The sequence below is a fragment of the Cebidichthys violaceus genome, unplaced genomic scaffold (genome assembly GCF_023349555.1).
Source record: "Cebidichthys violaceus isolate CVI_PGR_0920_01 unplaced genomic scaffold, fCebVio1.0.p SCAF_19, whole genome shotgun sequence".
NCBI classification, from domain to species: Eukaryota; Metazoa; Chordata; class Actinopteri; order Perciformes; family Stichaeidae; genus Cebidichthys; species Cebidichthys violaceus.
In genome coordinates, this window is record NW_027176361.1 from 366,900 (window position 1) to 383,472 (window position 16,573).

At 48.4% G+C, this 16,573-nt stretch overlaps 3 protein-coding genes across 3 annotated transcripts in view; all 3 read left to right on the plus strand.

The window, feature by feature from the left end:
• The window catches only part of LOC137874366 (CST complex subunit CTC1-like), a 66,590-nt gene extending 50,809 nt beyond the window's left edge, over nt 1-15,781 (plus strand). Inside the window, exon 24 of the transcript XR_011103298.1 lies at nt 15,544-15,781. The gene's annotated coding sequence lies outside the window, so the exon portion shown is untranslated. The remainder of the gene's footprint in view (nt 1-15,543) is intronic.
• LOC137874374 (CST complex subunit CTC1-like) lies at nt 393-2,239 on the plus strand. Its single transcript, XM_068713023.1, has 4 exons — nt 393-680; nt 1,104-1,203; nt 1,278-1,365; nt 1,445-2,239. The coding sequence occupies exons 1-4, from the start codon at nt 594-596 to the stop codon at nt 1,704-1,706; spliced, it is 537 nt and encodes a 178-aa protein (XP_068569124.1). The 5' UTR covers nt 393-593; the 3' UTR covers nt 1,707-2,239.
• LOC137874793 (CST complex subunit CTC1-like) lies at nt 1,791-15,781 on the plus strand. Its single transcript, XM_068713761.1, is given in 23 exon segments — nt 1,791-1,807; nt 1,906-1,947; nt 3,393-3,434; nt 3,568-3,642; nt 3,782-4,048; nt 4,258-4,387; nt 4,569-4,856; nt 4,944-5,066; nt 6,659-6,909; nt 6,981-7,134; nt 7,330-7,681; nt 7,815-7,929; nt 9,133-9,571; nt 9,653-9,742; nt 9,990-10,112; nt 10,185-10,231; nt 11,128-11,352; nt 12,026-12,094; nt 12,174-12,333; nt 12,864-12,919; nt 13,022-13,178; nt 13,644-13,758; nt 15,477-15,781. Coding segments are annotated over 23 exon segments (3,429 nt in total). The 3' UTR covers nt 15,569-15,781.
• Nucleotides 15,782-16,573: the final 792 nt, after the last annotated feature.

Here is a 16,573-nt window from a genome sequence, read left to right on the forward strand (position 1 = left end):
CTTCTACTCTCTTATCTTAAGCCCTTATATTTATTATTATTTATTATGTTTATTATGTTTATCATGACTTTCATATTTTATTATGGTTATTATTATTATTTATTATATTTATGATTATTTATTTATGATTTATTTATAATTTATTTATGATTTATTTATAATTTATTTATGATTTATGATTTATTTATTATTTATTTATGATTTATGATTTATGATTTATTTATTATTTAAAATATGATAATGATAAACAATACTAAACAATACAATATTATGGTCTGTTGGTTGTTTATTAATGAATTATTCATTTATAAATAAAACGCGGACCAAGCTCTCCGTGTGCTCTGAGCCTCTGCGGACACCGTAGTTCAACAGGAAGTAGAGTTTGAGGGCTTTTTCCCGCGGGATCGCTGCGTGTTTGTTTACCGCGTGGCTCTCTGAAGAGTGACGTGTTTGTTTACCGCGTGTCTCTCTGAAGAGTGACGTGTTTGTTTACCGCGTGTCTCTCTGAAGAGTGACGTGTTTGTTTACCGCGTGTCTCTCTGAAGAGTGACGTGTTTGTTTGCCGCGTGGCTCTCTGAAGAGTGACGTGTTTGATGCTGAGATCAGCCGTCAGTGACGTCACGGTGCTGATGGACTCCCTGCAGCTGTTCCTGGATCAGTTCCAACCCTGCGGAGAAGCTGTAAGTAACTTTATGAATATAAATATTTAATAGTTTGTCTCGTGAGCAACAACAGAGTGAAGACAGAAGAACAAAGACTGTTCTCCAGTTATTAATGTCCTCTGCTCTCATGTGGTCCTTACTAAAGACATTATTAGTCCTTAATGTCTTTAAATGTCCTTAATGTCTTTAAAAGTCTTTAAATGTCCTTAATGTCTTTAAATGTCTTTAATGTCCTTAATGTCTTTAAATGTCCTTAATGTCTTTAAATGTCTTTAAATGTCCTTAATGTCTTTAATGTCCTTAATGTCTTTAAATGTCTTTAATGTCCTTAATGTCTTTAAATGTCCTGAATGTCTTTAAATGTCCTTAATGACTTTAAATGTCTTTAAATGTCCTGAATGTCTTTAAATGTCTTTAAATGTCCTTCATGTCCTCCTGCAGGAGACCGGCTGGTTAAAGCAGGTGTTCAGCTTCGTCTCTCAACACCTGGAGCCTGAGCTCTCTGGACACGCCCCTTTACCTGCTGGTGACGTAATGACAGGTCAGTCAGCCAATGAGCTGCTAGAGTGGCTTTAACGTCAGACGGCGTGAATGACGTCTCTTTGTGTGTTTCAGGTGTGTGTGTCGATCAGCTGAGTGTGTGTGTGGTGAAGAAGATCCAAGAGAACATGTGTGTGACACACCTGTTACCTGTGAGCTACAGGTGAGACCAAAGAGCCTCAGCATTATTATGTTATTATCATTCATAACAATATAATTACTGTTCCTGACTCCGCCTCCAGACTAGTGTCCGTCTCTGAGCTGCTCTCCCAGCAGCACCTGTCCTGTGTCGGCAACACGTCCTGGAGCACCAATCAGCAGCGAGCGTGGGCAAAGGAGGCGGAGCTTTCTCTGCCGGGTCACCTGGCTCTACCGAGGGTCAACCTGCTGCTGATTGGCTGTCTGAGAGAGGGAGGGGCCGGAGAGTGGAGGCTGACGGACGCCAGCGGCAGCGTCAGGTGTGAGGTGAGTCTGTGGGACGTGGTGCCTTCAGGTGTGAGGTGAGTCTGTGGGATGTGATGCATTCAGGTGTGAGGTGAGTCTGTGGGACGTGATGCATTCAGGTGTGAGGTGAGTCTGTGGGACGTGATGCATTCAGGTGTGAGGTGAGTCTGTGGGACGTGGTGCGTTCAGGTGTGAGGTGAGTCAGTAGAACGTGATGCGTTCAGGTGTGAGGTGAGTCGGTGGGACGTGATGCGTTCAGGTGTGAGGTGAGTCTGTGGGATGTGATGCGTTCAGGTGTGAGGTGAGTCTGTGGGACGTGGTGCGTTCAGGTGTGAGGTGAGTCATTACATTACATTACAGTCATTTAGCAGACGCTTTTATCCAAAGCAACTTACAATAAGTGCATCAACATTGGTAATCAAAAGAACTACTAGTCACCAGAAGTCATAAGTACATTTCCTTTAAACAAGCATCTAAGAGCCTGAAGCAGAGCATAACTCAGAGCCAAAGTACAGAAACAAGAGAAACAGTTAGTGCTATAAGTAATACCAATACAATAAGTGAAACAAGCTAGTATGAAAACAATAAGTGGTGAGTGGAAGGCTCAGGGTAGCACTTCCTGAAGAGGTGGGTCTTCAGCCTGATGAAAGATGGGCAGCGACTCTGCTGTCCTGACGTCAGTGGGAAGTTCATTCCACCACTGTGGGGCCAGGACAGGAAACAGACGTGACCGGGTCGATCGGCCGCCAGGACCTCTGAGCGACGGGGCGACCGATCGCCCCGAGGCAGCAGAGAGAAGTGGTCGGGCGGGGGTGTAAGGCTTGATCGTGGTCTGGAGATAGGAAGGAGCTGTTCCTTTCACTGCCCTGTATTCTAGCACCAGAGTCTTAAACTGGATGAGCTCTTACAGGGAGCCAGTGTAGAGAACGGAGAAAGGAAGTTGTGTGGGAGAACTTGGGGCGATTGAACACCAGGCGAGCTGCAGCTTTCTGGACAAGCTCCAGAGGTCTGATGGCCGACGCCGGAGCTCCGGCGAGTAGAGAGTTGCAGTAGTCCAGGCGGGAGATGACAAGAGCCTGGATGAGAACCTGCACCGTCTCGTCAGTGAGGAAGGGACGAATCCTCCTGATGTTGTAGAGCAGGAATCTGCAGGAGCGTGTAACGGATGAAATGTTTGCCGAGAATGACAGTTGGTCATCCAGGGTCACACCCAGGTTCCTCTCAGTCCGAGTTGGCGTCACCACGGTATCATCAATGGTGATGGACAGGTCCCGGTGCGGGCAACCCTTCCCCGGGAGGAACAGTAGCTCAGTTTTGTCTAGGTTGAGCTTGAGGTGGTGTGTCGTCTCCACTTCGAGATGTCAGTCAAACATGCAGCGATGCGCGTCTCCACTTGGGTGTCACCGGGGGGAAATGACAAGACCAGCTGGGTGTCATCGGCATAACAATGGTAGGAGAAGTCATGCGAGCGAATAACAGAACCCAGAGATGTTGTGTAGAGCGAGAAGAGATGTCAGTGGGACGTGATGCGTTCAGGTGTGAGTTGAGTCTGTGGGACGTGATGCGTTCAGGTGTGAGTTGAGTCTGTGGGACGTGATGCGTTCAGGTGTGAGTTGAGTCTGTGGGACGTGATGCGTTCAGGTGTGAGTTGAGTCTGTGGGACGTGGTGCGTTCAGGTGTGAGGTGAGTCTGTGGGACGTAGTGCGTTCAGGTGTGAGTTGAGTCTGTGGGACGTGGTGCGTTCAGGTGTGAGGTGAGTCGGTGGGACGTGGTGCGTTCAGGTGTAAGGTGAGTCTGTGGGACGTGGTGCGTTAAGGTGTGAGGTGAGTCTGTGGGACGTGGTGCATTCAGGTGTGAGGTGACTCTGTGGGACGTGGTGCGTTCAGGTGTGAGGTGAGTCTGTGGGACGTGGTGCGTTCAGGTGTGAGGTGTGTCGGTGGGACGTGGTGCGTTCAGGTGAGGTGAGTCTGTGGGACGTGGTGCGTTCAGGTGTGAGGTGAGTCTGGGACGTGGTGCGTTCAGGTGTGAGGTGAGTCTGGGACGTGGTGCGTTCAGGTGTGAGGTGAGTCTGTGGGACGTGATGCCTTCAGGTGTGAGGTGTGCCAGTGGGACGTGGTGCGTTCAGGTGTGAGGTGAGTCTCGCCTGTCTATCTCTCTCCCCAGTGCCTGTCTCCCTCTCCTCTGTGGCTGAACCGGCCTGTCTTCCTCCCTCACTGGAACTACATCCCCCACAATGCCCCGGGGCAGGACCAGGACGAGGGCAGAGGTTACCTGGAGCTGATTGGTTCTCCTGTTCTGTTGTGTCCCGGTCCTGAGCAGGGATTGGCTCCTACCCCTGGAGGAGGGGCGGGTCTTAGCAGAGCACTTGGAGTCAGAGAGGCTGCTGGTTTACTGGACAACAGGTGAGTCACCTGTTACCTGTCTCACTCCCTCTGAAGTGTGACAGTATTCATGAGGACTGTCTCTCTCTCTCTCTACCTGTGTGTGTGTGTGTGTGTGTGTGTGTGTGTGTGTGTGTGTGTGTCTCTCTCTCTTTCTCTCTCTCTCTCCACCTGTCTTTCTTGTTTTGTCTCTCTCTCTCTGTCTCTCTCTCTACCCGTCTGTCTCTCAGGACTCGTGGACAGCGTGTCTCAGTCTTTGGTCTGGTGGGTTCTGTGTGCCCTCAGCTGGTCGTGGCAGGAACAGCCTTCTTCTGCTTCTGGCTGACAGACGAGTCTCACGCTGTCCGTGTCCTCGTCAAGGTGTGTGATGTCACTTCCTGTGCAGTTATACCCCAAAAAACACATCCTGATCAATAATCACTGATCATATTCATCGTACACCTGAACACCTGAACACCTGCTGATCTCTGAAGTTTCCCTCTGAACTATCACTCAGTTAATGTGAACAAGTCTGTCTGTCTGTCTTCCTGTCTGTCTGCAGGACAGAAGCAGGCTGTGGTGGACTCAGTGTGTGTACGTTGGTCAGAGTGTGTGTGTGACGGCGTTGCGTGTGTGTGTCCTACGAGGCTGGAGAGGAAGCAACATCCTGTGTGTGACCGACCAGTCTGAAATACACACAAACTACACACACACTGACACACCGTTAGACACGCCCCCACCGCTGATGATGTCACACGTTGATGATGAAGACTGTCAGAAGGTGGAGCTTGAGAGAGGCGGCAACCAATCAGGTTTCAGGATGAAAAAGTCCCGGGTCGTCAGTTACCAGGTGAAATACAGAGAACACTGATTGGCTGCGAGAATGTTACCTGTTAATGTGACTTGGCTGGTAAGCCCCGCCCCTCTGTTCTGATAGGGCACGGTGACTGAGGTGGTGAGTGAGGGGGCTGGACTGTACGTGATTGACAGGAAGGTGGGGCTGTGCCTGGCCTATCAGCCGACACTGAGGAGAAAACTGAGAGCAGGAGACTCTGTGGAGGTGAGTCTCAGTACAGGTGTGAGTCTCAGTGCAGGTGTGAGTCTCAGTGCAGGTGTGAGTCTCAGTACAGGTGTGAGTCTCAGTGCAGGTGTGAGTCTCAGTACAGGTGTGTGTCTCAGTGCAGGTGTGTGTCTCAGTACAGGTGTGAGAGTACATCCACAGATCTCCGTCCACACAGCGTTTCAGCCATCGTTTCCGAAATGATCTCCTCACGCCTGGAAACTAATTTCACGTGACTTTTCACGTTCACTGGACATGCGCCAATGTAAACAGGAAGTAGATTGTCGTATTTTGTAACTAAGCAACCAGAGTAATAAAGTAGTCTTTAATGATCTTAAGTATGTGTTTGATACTTAAGATCTTCTCTCAAATCTTCCTCTATAAACTCAAACAGATACAGTTCGTGGAAAGTTTTATACGTTTTATTTTTCAGACTTAACGTTAGTTACAGCGCTGCGGGTCTCTCTCTCTCTGTCTCTCTCTCTCTTTCTCTCTCTCTGTCTCTCTCTCGCTCTCTCTCTCTCTCTCTCTCTCCGCTCACTGATCTCTCTCTCTCTCTCTCTACTCACTGATCTCTCTCTCTCTCTCCGCTCACTGATCTCTCTCTCTCTCTCTCCGCTCACTGATCTCTCTCTCTCTCTCTCTGCTCACTGTGTCTCTCTCTCTCTCTTTCTCTCTCTCCGCTCACTAATCTCTCTCTCGCTCTCTCTCTCTGTCTCCGCTCACTGATCTCGCTCTCTCTCTCTCTCTTTCTCTCTCTCTGTCTCTCTCTCTTTCTCTCTCTCTGTCTCTCTCTCTCTCCGCTCACTAATCTCTCTCTCTCTCTCCGCTCACTGATCTCTCTCTTCGCTCACTGATCTCTCTCTCTCTCTCTCTCTCTCTCCGCTCACTGATCTCTCTCTCTCTCTCTCTCTCCGCTCACTGATCTCTCTCTCTCTCTCTCCGCTCACTGATCTCTCTCTCTCTCTCTCTCTCTCTCTCTCTCCGCTCACTGATCTCTCTCTCTCTCTCTCTCCGCTCACTGATCTCTCTCTCTCTCTCCGCTCACTGATCTCCCTCTCTCTCTCTCCCTCTCTCTGCTCACTGATCTCTCTCTCTCTCTCTCCGCTCACATATCGCTACAATAACAGCTGTTTCCTCCGCAGACATGCAGACTTTAACTGGACAACAGCTGCTAGTAAAGACAACAAGGTCAGCAACACCTGTAATCAGTTGTCAGTTAACCTGGTAGTCGATCGTGGGCGTCTACGTCATCGTTTCCAAACGTATGCGTTTCCGTCCGTCCACACGAATACGCGACCCGGAGTTTTCAAAGTTATCCGGCTTCGTTCGTTTCTAAACTCCTCCGTTTACGGTGCTCCAAAACCCCGACGTAGTAAAACATATGCGTTTCCAAACGAAAACGGAGTAATGTGTGAGTAACGCATTACTCCGGAGTACACAGAGTAACAGGTGTGAGTCTCAGTGCAGGTGTGAGTCTGAGTGCAGGTGTGAGTCTCAGTGCAGGTGTGAGTCTGAGTGCAGGTGTGAGTCTCAGTACAGGTGTGAGTCTCAGTGCAGGTGTGCGTCTTCTTTTAATGTCTCCTCTGCAGCTCCATCATGTCCACTTCCTGTACCGGCCCTGTCCCGACTTTCCTCCCAGCATGCTTTGCACCTGCCTCCGCTCCAGCCTCAGGGTCACCACCTTCAGCAGGGTGGGGGGGTCGTCTTCATCATCTTCAGCATCATCACCTGACTCCAGCTGCCCAGGTGATGGAGTGTTACCACGGTTACTGCTGGAGAAAAACATGGGCGTGTCCGAGTACCTGTGGACCTGTCACCTGAGCTCACTGCTCACTTACAGGTGAGGAGGCAGCTAGAATACACACCTGTACAGGTTAATGATGGGGATCATTAACTCTGTCTGTCCTCCAGTCTGGTCCCCAGGGTGGTGAAGCAGCAGTGTGTGTGTGTGTTGTCCTGGAAGCTGATGGAGTGTGTGTGGAGACGAGGAGGAGGAGGAGGAGGAGGAAGGAGGGATATCTACTCAGAGATGTTGGACGAGCCTCACACCTGTCCTCTTTCACAGGTAGATAGTGTCTCTATGTCTCTCCACAGTACAGCACTAACCCCACAGTGTCTCTATGTCTCACAGTGTCGCTATGTCTCACAGTGTCTCACAGTGTCTCTATGTCTCACAGTGTCCCACAGTGTCTCTATGTCTCACAGTGTCCCACAGTGTCTCTATGTCTCACAGTGTCTCTATGTCCCTATGTCTCTACAGTACAGCACTGACCCCACAGTGCATCAGTCCATCAGTGTCTCAGAGCTCAGCCGGTCTCTACAGTCTGAGTTCTGGTCTTCAGTGTCTCTGAGGTCTCTGCTGTCCTCTGGTGGATCAGGTCTGACCAGCTCTCAGATCAACTCAGCGCTGGCTTGGTCCTTCAGGACTGAGACCGGGGACAGACCCAGGCAGCGCCCCCTGCTGGTGGTCGGGGTTCTGGAGCTCCCGTCAGAGACGACCGATCAGACTCTACAGCTGAGAGACGGGACAGGAGGTGTGGCCTGTGTCGTCACGGAAACCAGAGAGGAAGAGGAGGGGGGGCAGAGAGCAGCCTTCAACACAGCCTGGATAGGTACACACACACACACACACACACACACACACACACACACACACACACACACACACACACACACACAGTCACCTTACATTCTGAAGACGTGTGTGTGTGTGTGTGTGTGTGTGTGTGTGTGTGTGTGTTGCAGGCTGTCTGGTGTGTGTGCAGCAGTTCACCATGGTAACGGAGAGATTCCTCCAATCAGATTTCCCCTCCTACCAACACCTGGACCAGGACCAGTACATCACACACACACACTGCAGGTACACACACACACACACACACACACACATACACACACACACACACACACACACACACACACACACACACACACACACACACTGCAGGTACATACACATCTCTCATTAATATAATCATATATCTCTATATGTGAACCTGTGTATGTAGAGTCTACCTCCAGTTATCTTTGTGTTTGTATATATATATATATGTACACATGACCAACAATCTGTTTTAATAATACTCGTGCATTTGTAAAATGCAGAAGCTTAAATTGTGGACCGCGTGTTCTCTGGAGGAGAACGTTGTTCTCTGCCCACCACCAGAGAACAACGTTCTCCTCCAGTCGGGCACTTTAGCGCAGTGAGACCCGCTACATGAAGCTAGCTCAGTGCAGTCCGGCTGTTAATAGACCAGGAACAGAAGATCCTCCACCGGCCTGCAGGTCTGCTGTCTGCAGACACTTTCTCTGTGAACTATGAGGGCGATGAAGAGAGAATGCTGGACAAAAACACAACGTATGTCCCATTTGCTAGGCTACATGCTAGGCTACATGCTAGGCTACATGCTAGGCTACATCGGGGGGGAATACCTCATGTTAACCCATTTACTCTGACATCACCCCAGTGGGTCAGTGGGTCAGTGGGTGGACCTAAATGAAAACCTGGAGCAGCACACAGCAGCTGATCTCTGGCGAGTGGAACGGGGCTACAGCGATCACCACGGCGATTGGTACGTGTGTAGATGTACATGAGACCTACTCTGTGGTGGACTTCATGAACCTGATGAATGATATTGAATCCCTTCATGAGTCCATTTCAGCCAAACCAAACCCTAACTCCAAGAAAACAAAAGCACGAGTGTAGAGTCCGAGGTCTGGACCTCTGTCTCTAGAGAGGGTGTGTAAGCAGATCACACACACACACACACACACACACACACACACACACACACACACACACAGTTCCATATAAAACAAGATTGTTTCTTTTATTTGTATTTGTTTATAACTACAACAATAAATGCTACATTTTAGTTTTCATAAGAAACAGTTTTTATTTGACACGCTGCTAAGAAGATGAGTCACTCAGGTATCATTGTTCAAAGTCACAAAATAACTTCATGTTTTAATGAATAAATATATTTTAAAATCAAGTATGTTTTCAACTGTACCGAAATACACATATATATATACATATATATATATATACCTGTGTATGTAGAGTCTACCTCCAGTTCTCTTTGGACCACCTTCACATCCTGAGTCCATCTGTTGCCATGGTTACACACCTGAGCCAGAAGGGGGAGGAGTCAAGAGGTGATGTCACAGGGAGGAAACAGACGGTAGAAGAAGAGACGGAGGGAGCAGCGACTGCAGAGAAGAAGAGAAGAAGAGAAGCCACCTCCTCTTCCTCCTCCTCCGTTACCGTGACTACCGGCCCAGTGGGCAGCGGCTCCACACCCTGCGTCTCCATGGTGATCAGGGTGGAGGAGAAAGAGGGCGTGGCCTGGAGGAACTTAGCGGCGGGGCCAAAGGAGGCGAGGCTGACGCTGTGCTTCTCAGTCAGAGCCGCTGTGATTGGTCCAGTGGTCAGCTGGTGGCGGGACCCGAAGAACGGACCAATGACAGACAGAGAGATGGAGACGGAGAGCCGGGACAAGGTGAGACACTTCTTCACCTGAAACATCCCATAATGCACCTGTGCTCAGCGTGTCACCTGTTACCTGTCTGTCTGTCTGCAGGTGGTCCTGGTGCTCTCAGGTGGGTCCGCTCGCTGGTTCCCTCTGCTCTAGCCCGGAGGTCTCTACAGACTCACCGCTCCAAACACACAGGTGAGCACACCTGTGATGAGGTCACCGGGAGGCGGGGCTCCGGGTTGAGCGGCTGCAGGTGATTGGCCGGTTGTAACTGTGTTTCTATTATTTATATCAGAGGGTCTCTGATTATCTAAGATACAATGACATCACCTGTCAGATGATCAGACAGGTGGAGATGATGTCATCGCTGTGTGATTGACGATGACGTTGATGATGCTGTCAGATGATGAAGGCCATTGGTCGGTGTGTGTCTGTCCGTCAGGATCCCAGTGTTTTGATTGGCTGTGGTGTTTCTGGGAGGAAGGGGGTGGAGCTCCACACGGACTCCACCCTTCAGGTCCAATCTGATTGGAGGCTCCACACTGTGACACGCCCCCTGCTGCAGGTGAGACACACAGTGTGTGACTGATCACACAAACAGAAGAAGAAATAAAACTCTCTCTCTGTGTGTCGTCAGGCTCTCTCGCCCACACACCTGTCCGTCTCTGATGTCTTGGACTGCAGGTAAACTGATCTGATTGATTGATTGATTGATTGTGATGCTCTCAGGTGTGTGTTCCTCTTTTGATTGGTTGTTACCAACATCTCACCTGGTCTTTGACTCAAAGGCTCCATTAGCACGAGTGTTAGTCTCCTACCTGTCTCACACTTACCTGTCTGACCCTCACCTGTCTGACACACTCACCTGTCTGACCCTCACCTGTCTTACACACTCACCTGTCTGACCCTCACCTGTCTGACACACTCACCTGTCTGACCCTCACCTGTCTTACACACTCACCTGTCTTACACTCACCTGTCTGACACACATCTGTCTGACTCTCACCTGTCTTACACACATCTGTCTTACACTCACCTGTCTGACACACATCTGTCTGACTCTCACCTGTCTGATACACATCTGTCTTACACACACCTGTCTGACACACATCTGTCTGACTCATCTGTCTTACACTCACCTGTCTGACACACATCTGTCTTACACTCACCTGTCTGACACACATCTGTCTGACTCTCACCTGTCTTACACTCACCTGTCTGACACACATCTGTCTGACTCTCACCTGTCTGACACACATCTGTCTTACACTCGCCTGTCTGACCCTCACCTGTCTTACACTCACCTGTCTTACACTCACCTGTCTGACACACATCTGTCTGACTCTCACCTGTCTGACCCTCACCTGTCTTACACACTCACCTGTCTGACCCTCACCTGTCTTACACACTCACCTGTCTTACACACTCACCTGTCTGACTCTCACCTGTCTTACACACTCACCTGTCTTACACACTCACCTGTCTGACACACATCTGTCTGACTCTCACCTGTCTGACCCTCACCTGTCTTACACACTCACCTGTCTTACACACTCACCTGTCTGTTGATGTGTGTGCAGGTCAGAGTTGGTGTGTTTTCAGGCTCAGGTGTGTGACAGGATCAGTCTCAACGACAGGACCAGTGACTCAGGTGCAGGTGTGTGTGCTGGTGTGCGACTCACAGTGTGTGACCAGACTGGGAGGAGTCTTCAGGTGTACCTGGACTTGAGCCACACCCCCTACCCACCTGGCCTGTTGCCTGGCAACACACTGCTGCTCTCTGGTTTCCAGCGTAGAGTGTCGAGGTAACGAACACTAAAGGTGTTTAAAGTGATCTGAGGGAGGAAGCTGTGACGCAGTGAAGTGTCTCTCTCTCTCTGTTTCTCTCTCTCTGTCTCTGTCTCTCCCTCTCTCTCTCTGTCTGTCTCTCCGTCTGTCTGTCTGTCTGTCTGTCTGTCTGTGTCTCTCTCTGTCTGTCTGACCCTCTCTCTGTCTCTCTCTCTCTGTCTGTCTGTCCCTCTCTCTGTCTCTCTCTCTGTCTGTCTGTCCCTCTCTCTCTGTCTGTCTGTCCCTCTCTCTCTGTCTGTCTGTCTCTCTCTGTCCCTCTCTCTCTCTCTCTCTCTCTCTCTGTCTGTCTGTCGCTCTCTGTCTCTGTCTGTCTCTGTGTCTCTCTCTGTCTCTCTCTGTCTGTCTGACCCTCTCTCTCCCTCTCTCTCTCTGTCTGTCTGTCTCTCTCTGTCTCTGTCTGTCTCTCTGTGTCTCTCTCTGTCTCTCTCTCTGTCTGTCCCTCTCTCTCCCTCTCTCTCTGTCTGTCTCTCCCTCTCCCTCTCTCTCTCTGTCTGTCTGTCTGTCTCTGTCTCTCTGTCTGTCTCTGTCTCTCTCTCTCTCTCTGTTTGTCCCTCTCTGTCTCTCCCTCTCTCTCTCTCTGTCTCTGTGTCTCTCTCTGTCTCTGTCTCTCTGTCTGTCTCTCTGTCTCAGGTCAGGAGGTGTGTACTGCAGCTCTCTTCCTGTCAGCTCTATAACTGTCGTCTCTCTTGGAGATATGAGGTAACCACAGTGGATCAATAACATGTATTTATATTGTTTCGTCATCATTTACTGATCGTATTGATCCGTTTCCTTTCAGCTCCGCCCGGCCTCCTCCTGCTCCCATGATGCATCTGGGTGTGTGGGCAGTGAGCAGAGAGAAGAGGTGCATTGTGGGTCAGGTCAGAGGTCATGTGGTGTGTTTCCTGTTCCTGCAGCTGCAGTGGAGCTGCTCGCTGTGTGGGAGTGTCTTCATACAGGTGCTCCACTCTACTGGGTTCTATTGGGTTCTTTACTACATTACTTTTTAAAAAAACTTTTATTGCACTTTACTCTTCTTCATGTCTTTATTATGAACGTTGTCTCCGCTAGAGGACACTAGAGGACACTTTACTTTTCTTCATGTCTTTGTTATGAATGTTGTCTCCACTAGAGGACACTAGAGGACACTTTACTCTTCTTCATGTCTTTGTTATGAACTTTGTCTACACTAGAGGACACTAGAGGACACTTTACTCTTCTTCATGTCTTTGTTATGAACGTTGTCTCCGCTAGAGGACACTAGAGGACACTTTACTCTTCTTCATGTCTTTTTTATGAACTTTGTCTCCACTAGAGGACACTTTACACTTCTTCATGTCTTGATTATGAACTTTGTCTCCACTAGAGGACACTAGAAGACACTTTACTCTTCTTCATGTCTTTATTATGAACTTTGGCTCCACTAGAGGACACTTTACTCTTCTTCATGTCTCTGTTAGTTCATCATTGACGTCTGTCTGTCCCTCAGACCTGTTCCAGTCCACAGTGTCGATCGTCTTCGTCCGTCTTTCAGTCCAAAGCAAAGTAAGACTTCTTCTTCTTCTGCTCATACGTGTGTATTACTGTGTACTTATACTCTATAAGCAGCACGTTTATGTACTTGTGTGTACTTGTTTGGTTGGTCAGGATTGTGATCGATGACGGCACCGGTGAGGCTCACCTGTGGGTCTCAGGTGCTCTGGTTCGTCCTCTGCTGGGATTGGCTGATTCTCAGTGGGAGGGGCTTCAGAGAGCGCTACGGGTCAGAGGTCACGTCAGAGTCTACCCCCGGGGGCGTAGCCTGGTCAGTGACATTACAGCAGCTGTGGACCAATTACAGTGTGTGTGTGTGTGTGTGTGTGTGTGTGTGTGTGTGTGTGTGTCTCAGGTGTGTGTATTTACCTGTGTGTGTGTGTGTGTGTGTGTCTCTCTCAGGTGTGTGTATTTACCTGTGTGTGTGTGTGTGTGTGTCTCAGGTGTGTGTATTTACCTGTGTGTGTGTGTGTGTGTGTCTCAGGTGTGTGTATTTACCTGTGTGTGTGTGTGTGTGTGTGTCTCTCTCAGGTGTGTGTATTTACCTGTGTGTGTGTGTGTGTGTGTGTGTGTGTCTCAGGTGTGTGTATTTACCTGTGTGTGTGTGTGTGTGTGTGTGTGTGTGTGTGTGTGTCTCTCAGGTGTGTGTATTTACCTGTGTGTGTGTGTGTGTGTGTGTGTGTGTCTCAGGTGTGTGTATTTACCTGTGTGTGTGTGTGTGTGTCTTGTTTCTCAGGTGTGTGACTCTGATGACCCTCTGCTCCACTTCCTGTTGTGTGTGTGCAGCAGTGATGTTGTGTGTCGTCAGCTCTCTCTCACCTGCAGAACACAAAACAACCAGAGATCAGAAGGTACCGACATGATCTCTCTCACCTGGGCTCCGTTCCTCGTACCTGGCTGACTGAGTTAGCCGGATAGTTTTCAGGATAAGATGACATAAGTCAGGCTTTTTGGTTCCACGAAGCAAGTTTGGCAAAATCACCATAGCAACACATCCATAAACTTGAACCTGCTCCAGCGCAGGATAAGTTATCCAGCTAACTCAACTTAAGTTATCCTAACTTAAGTTATCTGGATAACTTAAGTTATCTGGATAACTTAAGTTAGCAGGATAACTTAAGTTAGCAGGATAAACTTAAGTTAGCAGGATAACTTAAGTTAGGATAACTTAAGTTAGCTGGATAACTTAAGTTAGCAGGATAACTTAAGTTAGCTGGATAAACTTGCCACTCCCCCAGAAAACAATGTCAGCTCCCTTCCTCAGAGATCCATTGATGAAGCAGCGATATTAGTTAGATTAGCGTTTTATAGGGAGAGAGTTTTTCGAGATCTCAAAGATCCGTTATCACGTCACGATGACTTCCTATACGAGGACCATCGGTTCTGTATTCACTAGACCTTCTCGAGCCGTACGTTGAGAACACCACACAGCCGAGCGTCGACCGTCTCAGACTGGATGCGGAGACTCGCTCTTTTTTGAGAGTTGTACATTTTTGTACGTCGTCGGCGCCGCGTGCCGTGATGTTGGTAAAGTTTATTTGGAGCTTAAGAAAGTTATGGATGCGTTCGTTACGTCACCGTGGGACATATTGTACTGACTCACCATTCTGAGTCATGTTGTTGTGCTCAGTGTTTACTTGCTCCCATGTCCTCTTGATGGCTGGGTTGAAAGCACTCATGATGATATGTCAGTGTTATTAGTAGACTATAGCATGTCATGACTGGAGAACAGGATTAAGATGGACTCATGATAAGAATGCAGAGAATCACACAATTTATCTTCACTGCTCCAATTGATTGAATTTCTGATTATGAATAATCAAACATACTGATCCGCCCATACACAGATTCACACACACACATTCAAACTCCTACTTCTATATGGTAGTATACACATACATGTATATACACATAGTACATGATACATAAGCGCATACAGTACATATATCCTCATAAGTATCTATTCATTCGTATCCATTAGATTCTCTTTGGGCTTGTTTTTATCTACTTATTCTGAAAGAGTTGAGATCATTGTTACTCATTCCATTAATACTGCCAGCCGACACATTTAAAGAGACGGAATCTGATTGATTAATGTGATGAGACACTTAAATTATACATGTTCCCAACACTTAAGCATTTAGCTCGTCTGATATCTCGCCGTGCTTCTTGTCTAGCCCTCTCAGTGGTGGCGGTGTTAGATGTTGTCATGATTATGGTCTTGAACTCTTCATATGAGTTCATGATCATCTCCTGCTCTCTGTCTTTGACTTTATTTACCATCCTACTGTTAGAAAATCATGGTTTCTGTGATCGACGCTTCCCCCTTCTGAAGTAGGACGGGCACTCACAACTATCCTGATAACTGAAGTCTGGTTTGAATTAACGAGATCGTTTGAGCGCGGATCAGCCTTTGAGAAACCGAGACAGCCTGTCTTCAATCATCGGGTTCATTTAAGCTGGTTAACAGAACATCTGATCGACTTAGTTGAACCACGTAGGAGGAACTGGGCCCAGGTCATCACCTGCAGACCGGCGGCCATGTTGACGAAGTTCATGTTTGTTTCAGAGATGAAGAGGTTCAGCAGAGGAGAACGAGACTTCATGACCAGGATGACTCCTCCTCTACAGCTCACCTGTCTGCACCTGAACACCGACTGATCTCACCTGAACACATCAACACTTACTGATCTCACCTGAACACATCAACACTTACTGATCTCACCTGTCTGCACACTGACCACAGGAAGAGGTGGGGCCAGTTCACCTTACTTTGAATGTTTTCTCTCAGTTTTACAGAATGTGTTGATATTCTGTTTCGTTTAGTTTGACATGTTGATGTAAGTTATTAAATATTCATGTATTTCTCCTGAAGTCTGTTTCAGCTTCTATTTCAATAGAATCGTGTTCATTGATCGTCTGTCTGATCTTCATGTGCTGCTCTGGTTCCTCCACCAGAGGACGCTGTTTTACATCAAACTGAGCTCAAACTAAACGGACCAACTCATCTAAAGAGAGTCTCAGCTCACAGGGCCAAGCCTTGAGAAGTCCTTGAGGAGGTTCCTAAGGTGCTTGAGGGTCTTGTAGGGGCCTTGGGGATGTTTGAGAAGTCCTTGAGGAGGTTCCTAAGGTGCTTGAGGGTCTTGTAGAGGCCTTGGGGATGCTTGAGAAGTCCTTGAGGAGGTTCCAGAGGCCCTTGACAAGGTTCTATGGGTCCTTGAGAACACTGTAGGACGGGCTGAAGAGGCTCTAAGGGTCTTTGAGGCTGAGAGGTCCTTGAGGAGGTTCTGTGTTCTCAGGGTTTAGAATGAGTTGATCTCAGTGTCACCTGCTCAGGTAAGATGAGCTACACTGAACTGAAGGAACCTTGATGAACCTGTAGGCGGCGGCTGAGCTCCTTCTCTCTCTCTCTGACGTTCAACGCCAAACGTCTGCTCCTGGTAACTGATGACTCATCTGCAGCTCTGTTTCTGATTGGCTGCTGACTGAACAGGAAGTGAAAGTAACGAGTCGGGACTTTCCAGAGACAGTTCAGGTTTCTGAGGTTAAACAAAGACGAAGAAACTAAACAACAAACTGCTGAACAGAGACGCTGAAGAGTCACATGACTGCTGACTGTAGAACACACACACAGAAACACACACACACACACAGAAATACACACAC

What these genes read in the sequence shown, in the direction of transcription:
- LOC137874374 (XM_068713023.1), top strand. Translation starts at nt 594, where the DNA reads ATGCTGAGATCAGCCGTCAGTGACGTCACGGTGCTGATGGACTCCCTG. An exon ending in TGCTGGTGACGTAATGACAG is followed by an intron (nt 1,204 to 1,277) that starts GTCAGTCAGCCA and finishes TGTGTGTTTCAG; the next exon opens with GTGTGTGTGTCGATCAGCTG. An exon ending in CTGTTACCTGTGAGCTACAG is followed by an intron (nt 1,366 to 1,444) that starts GTGAGACCAAAG and finishes CTCCGCCTCCAG; the next exon opens with ACTAGTGTCCGTCTCTGAGC.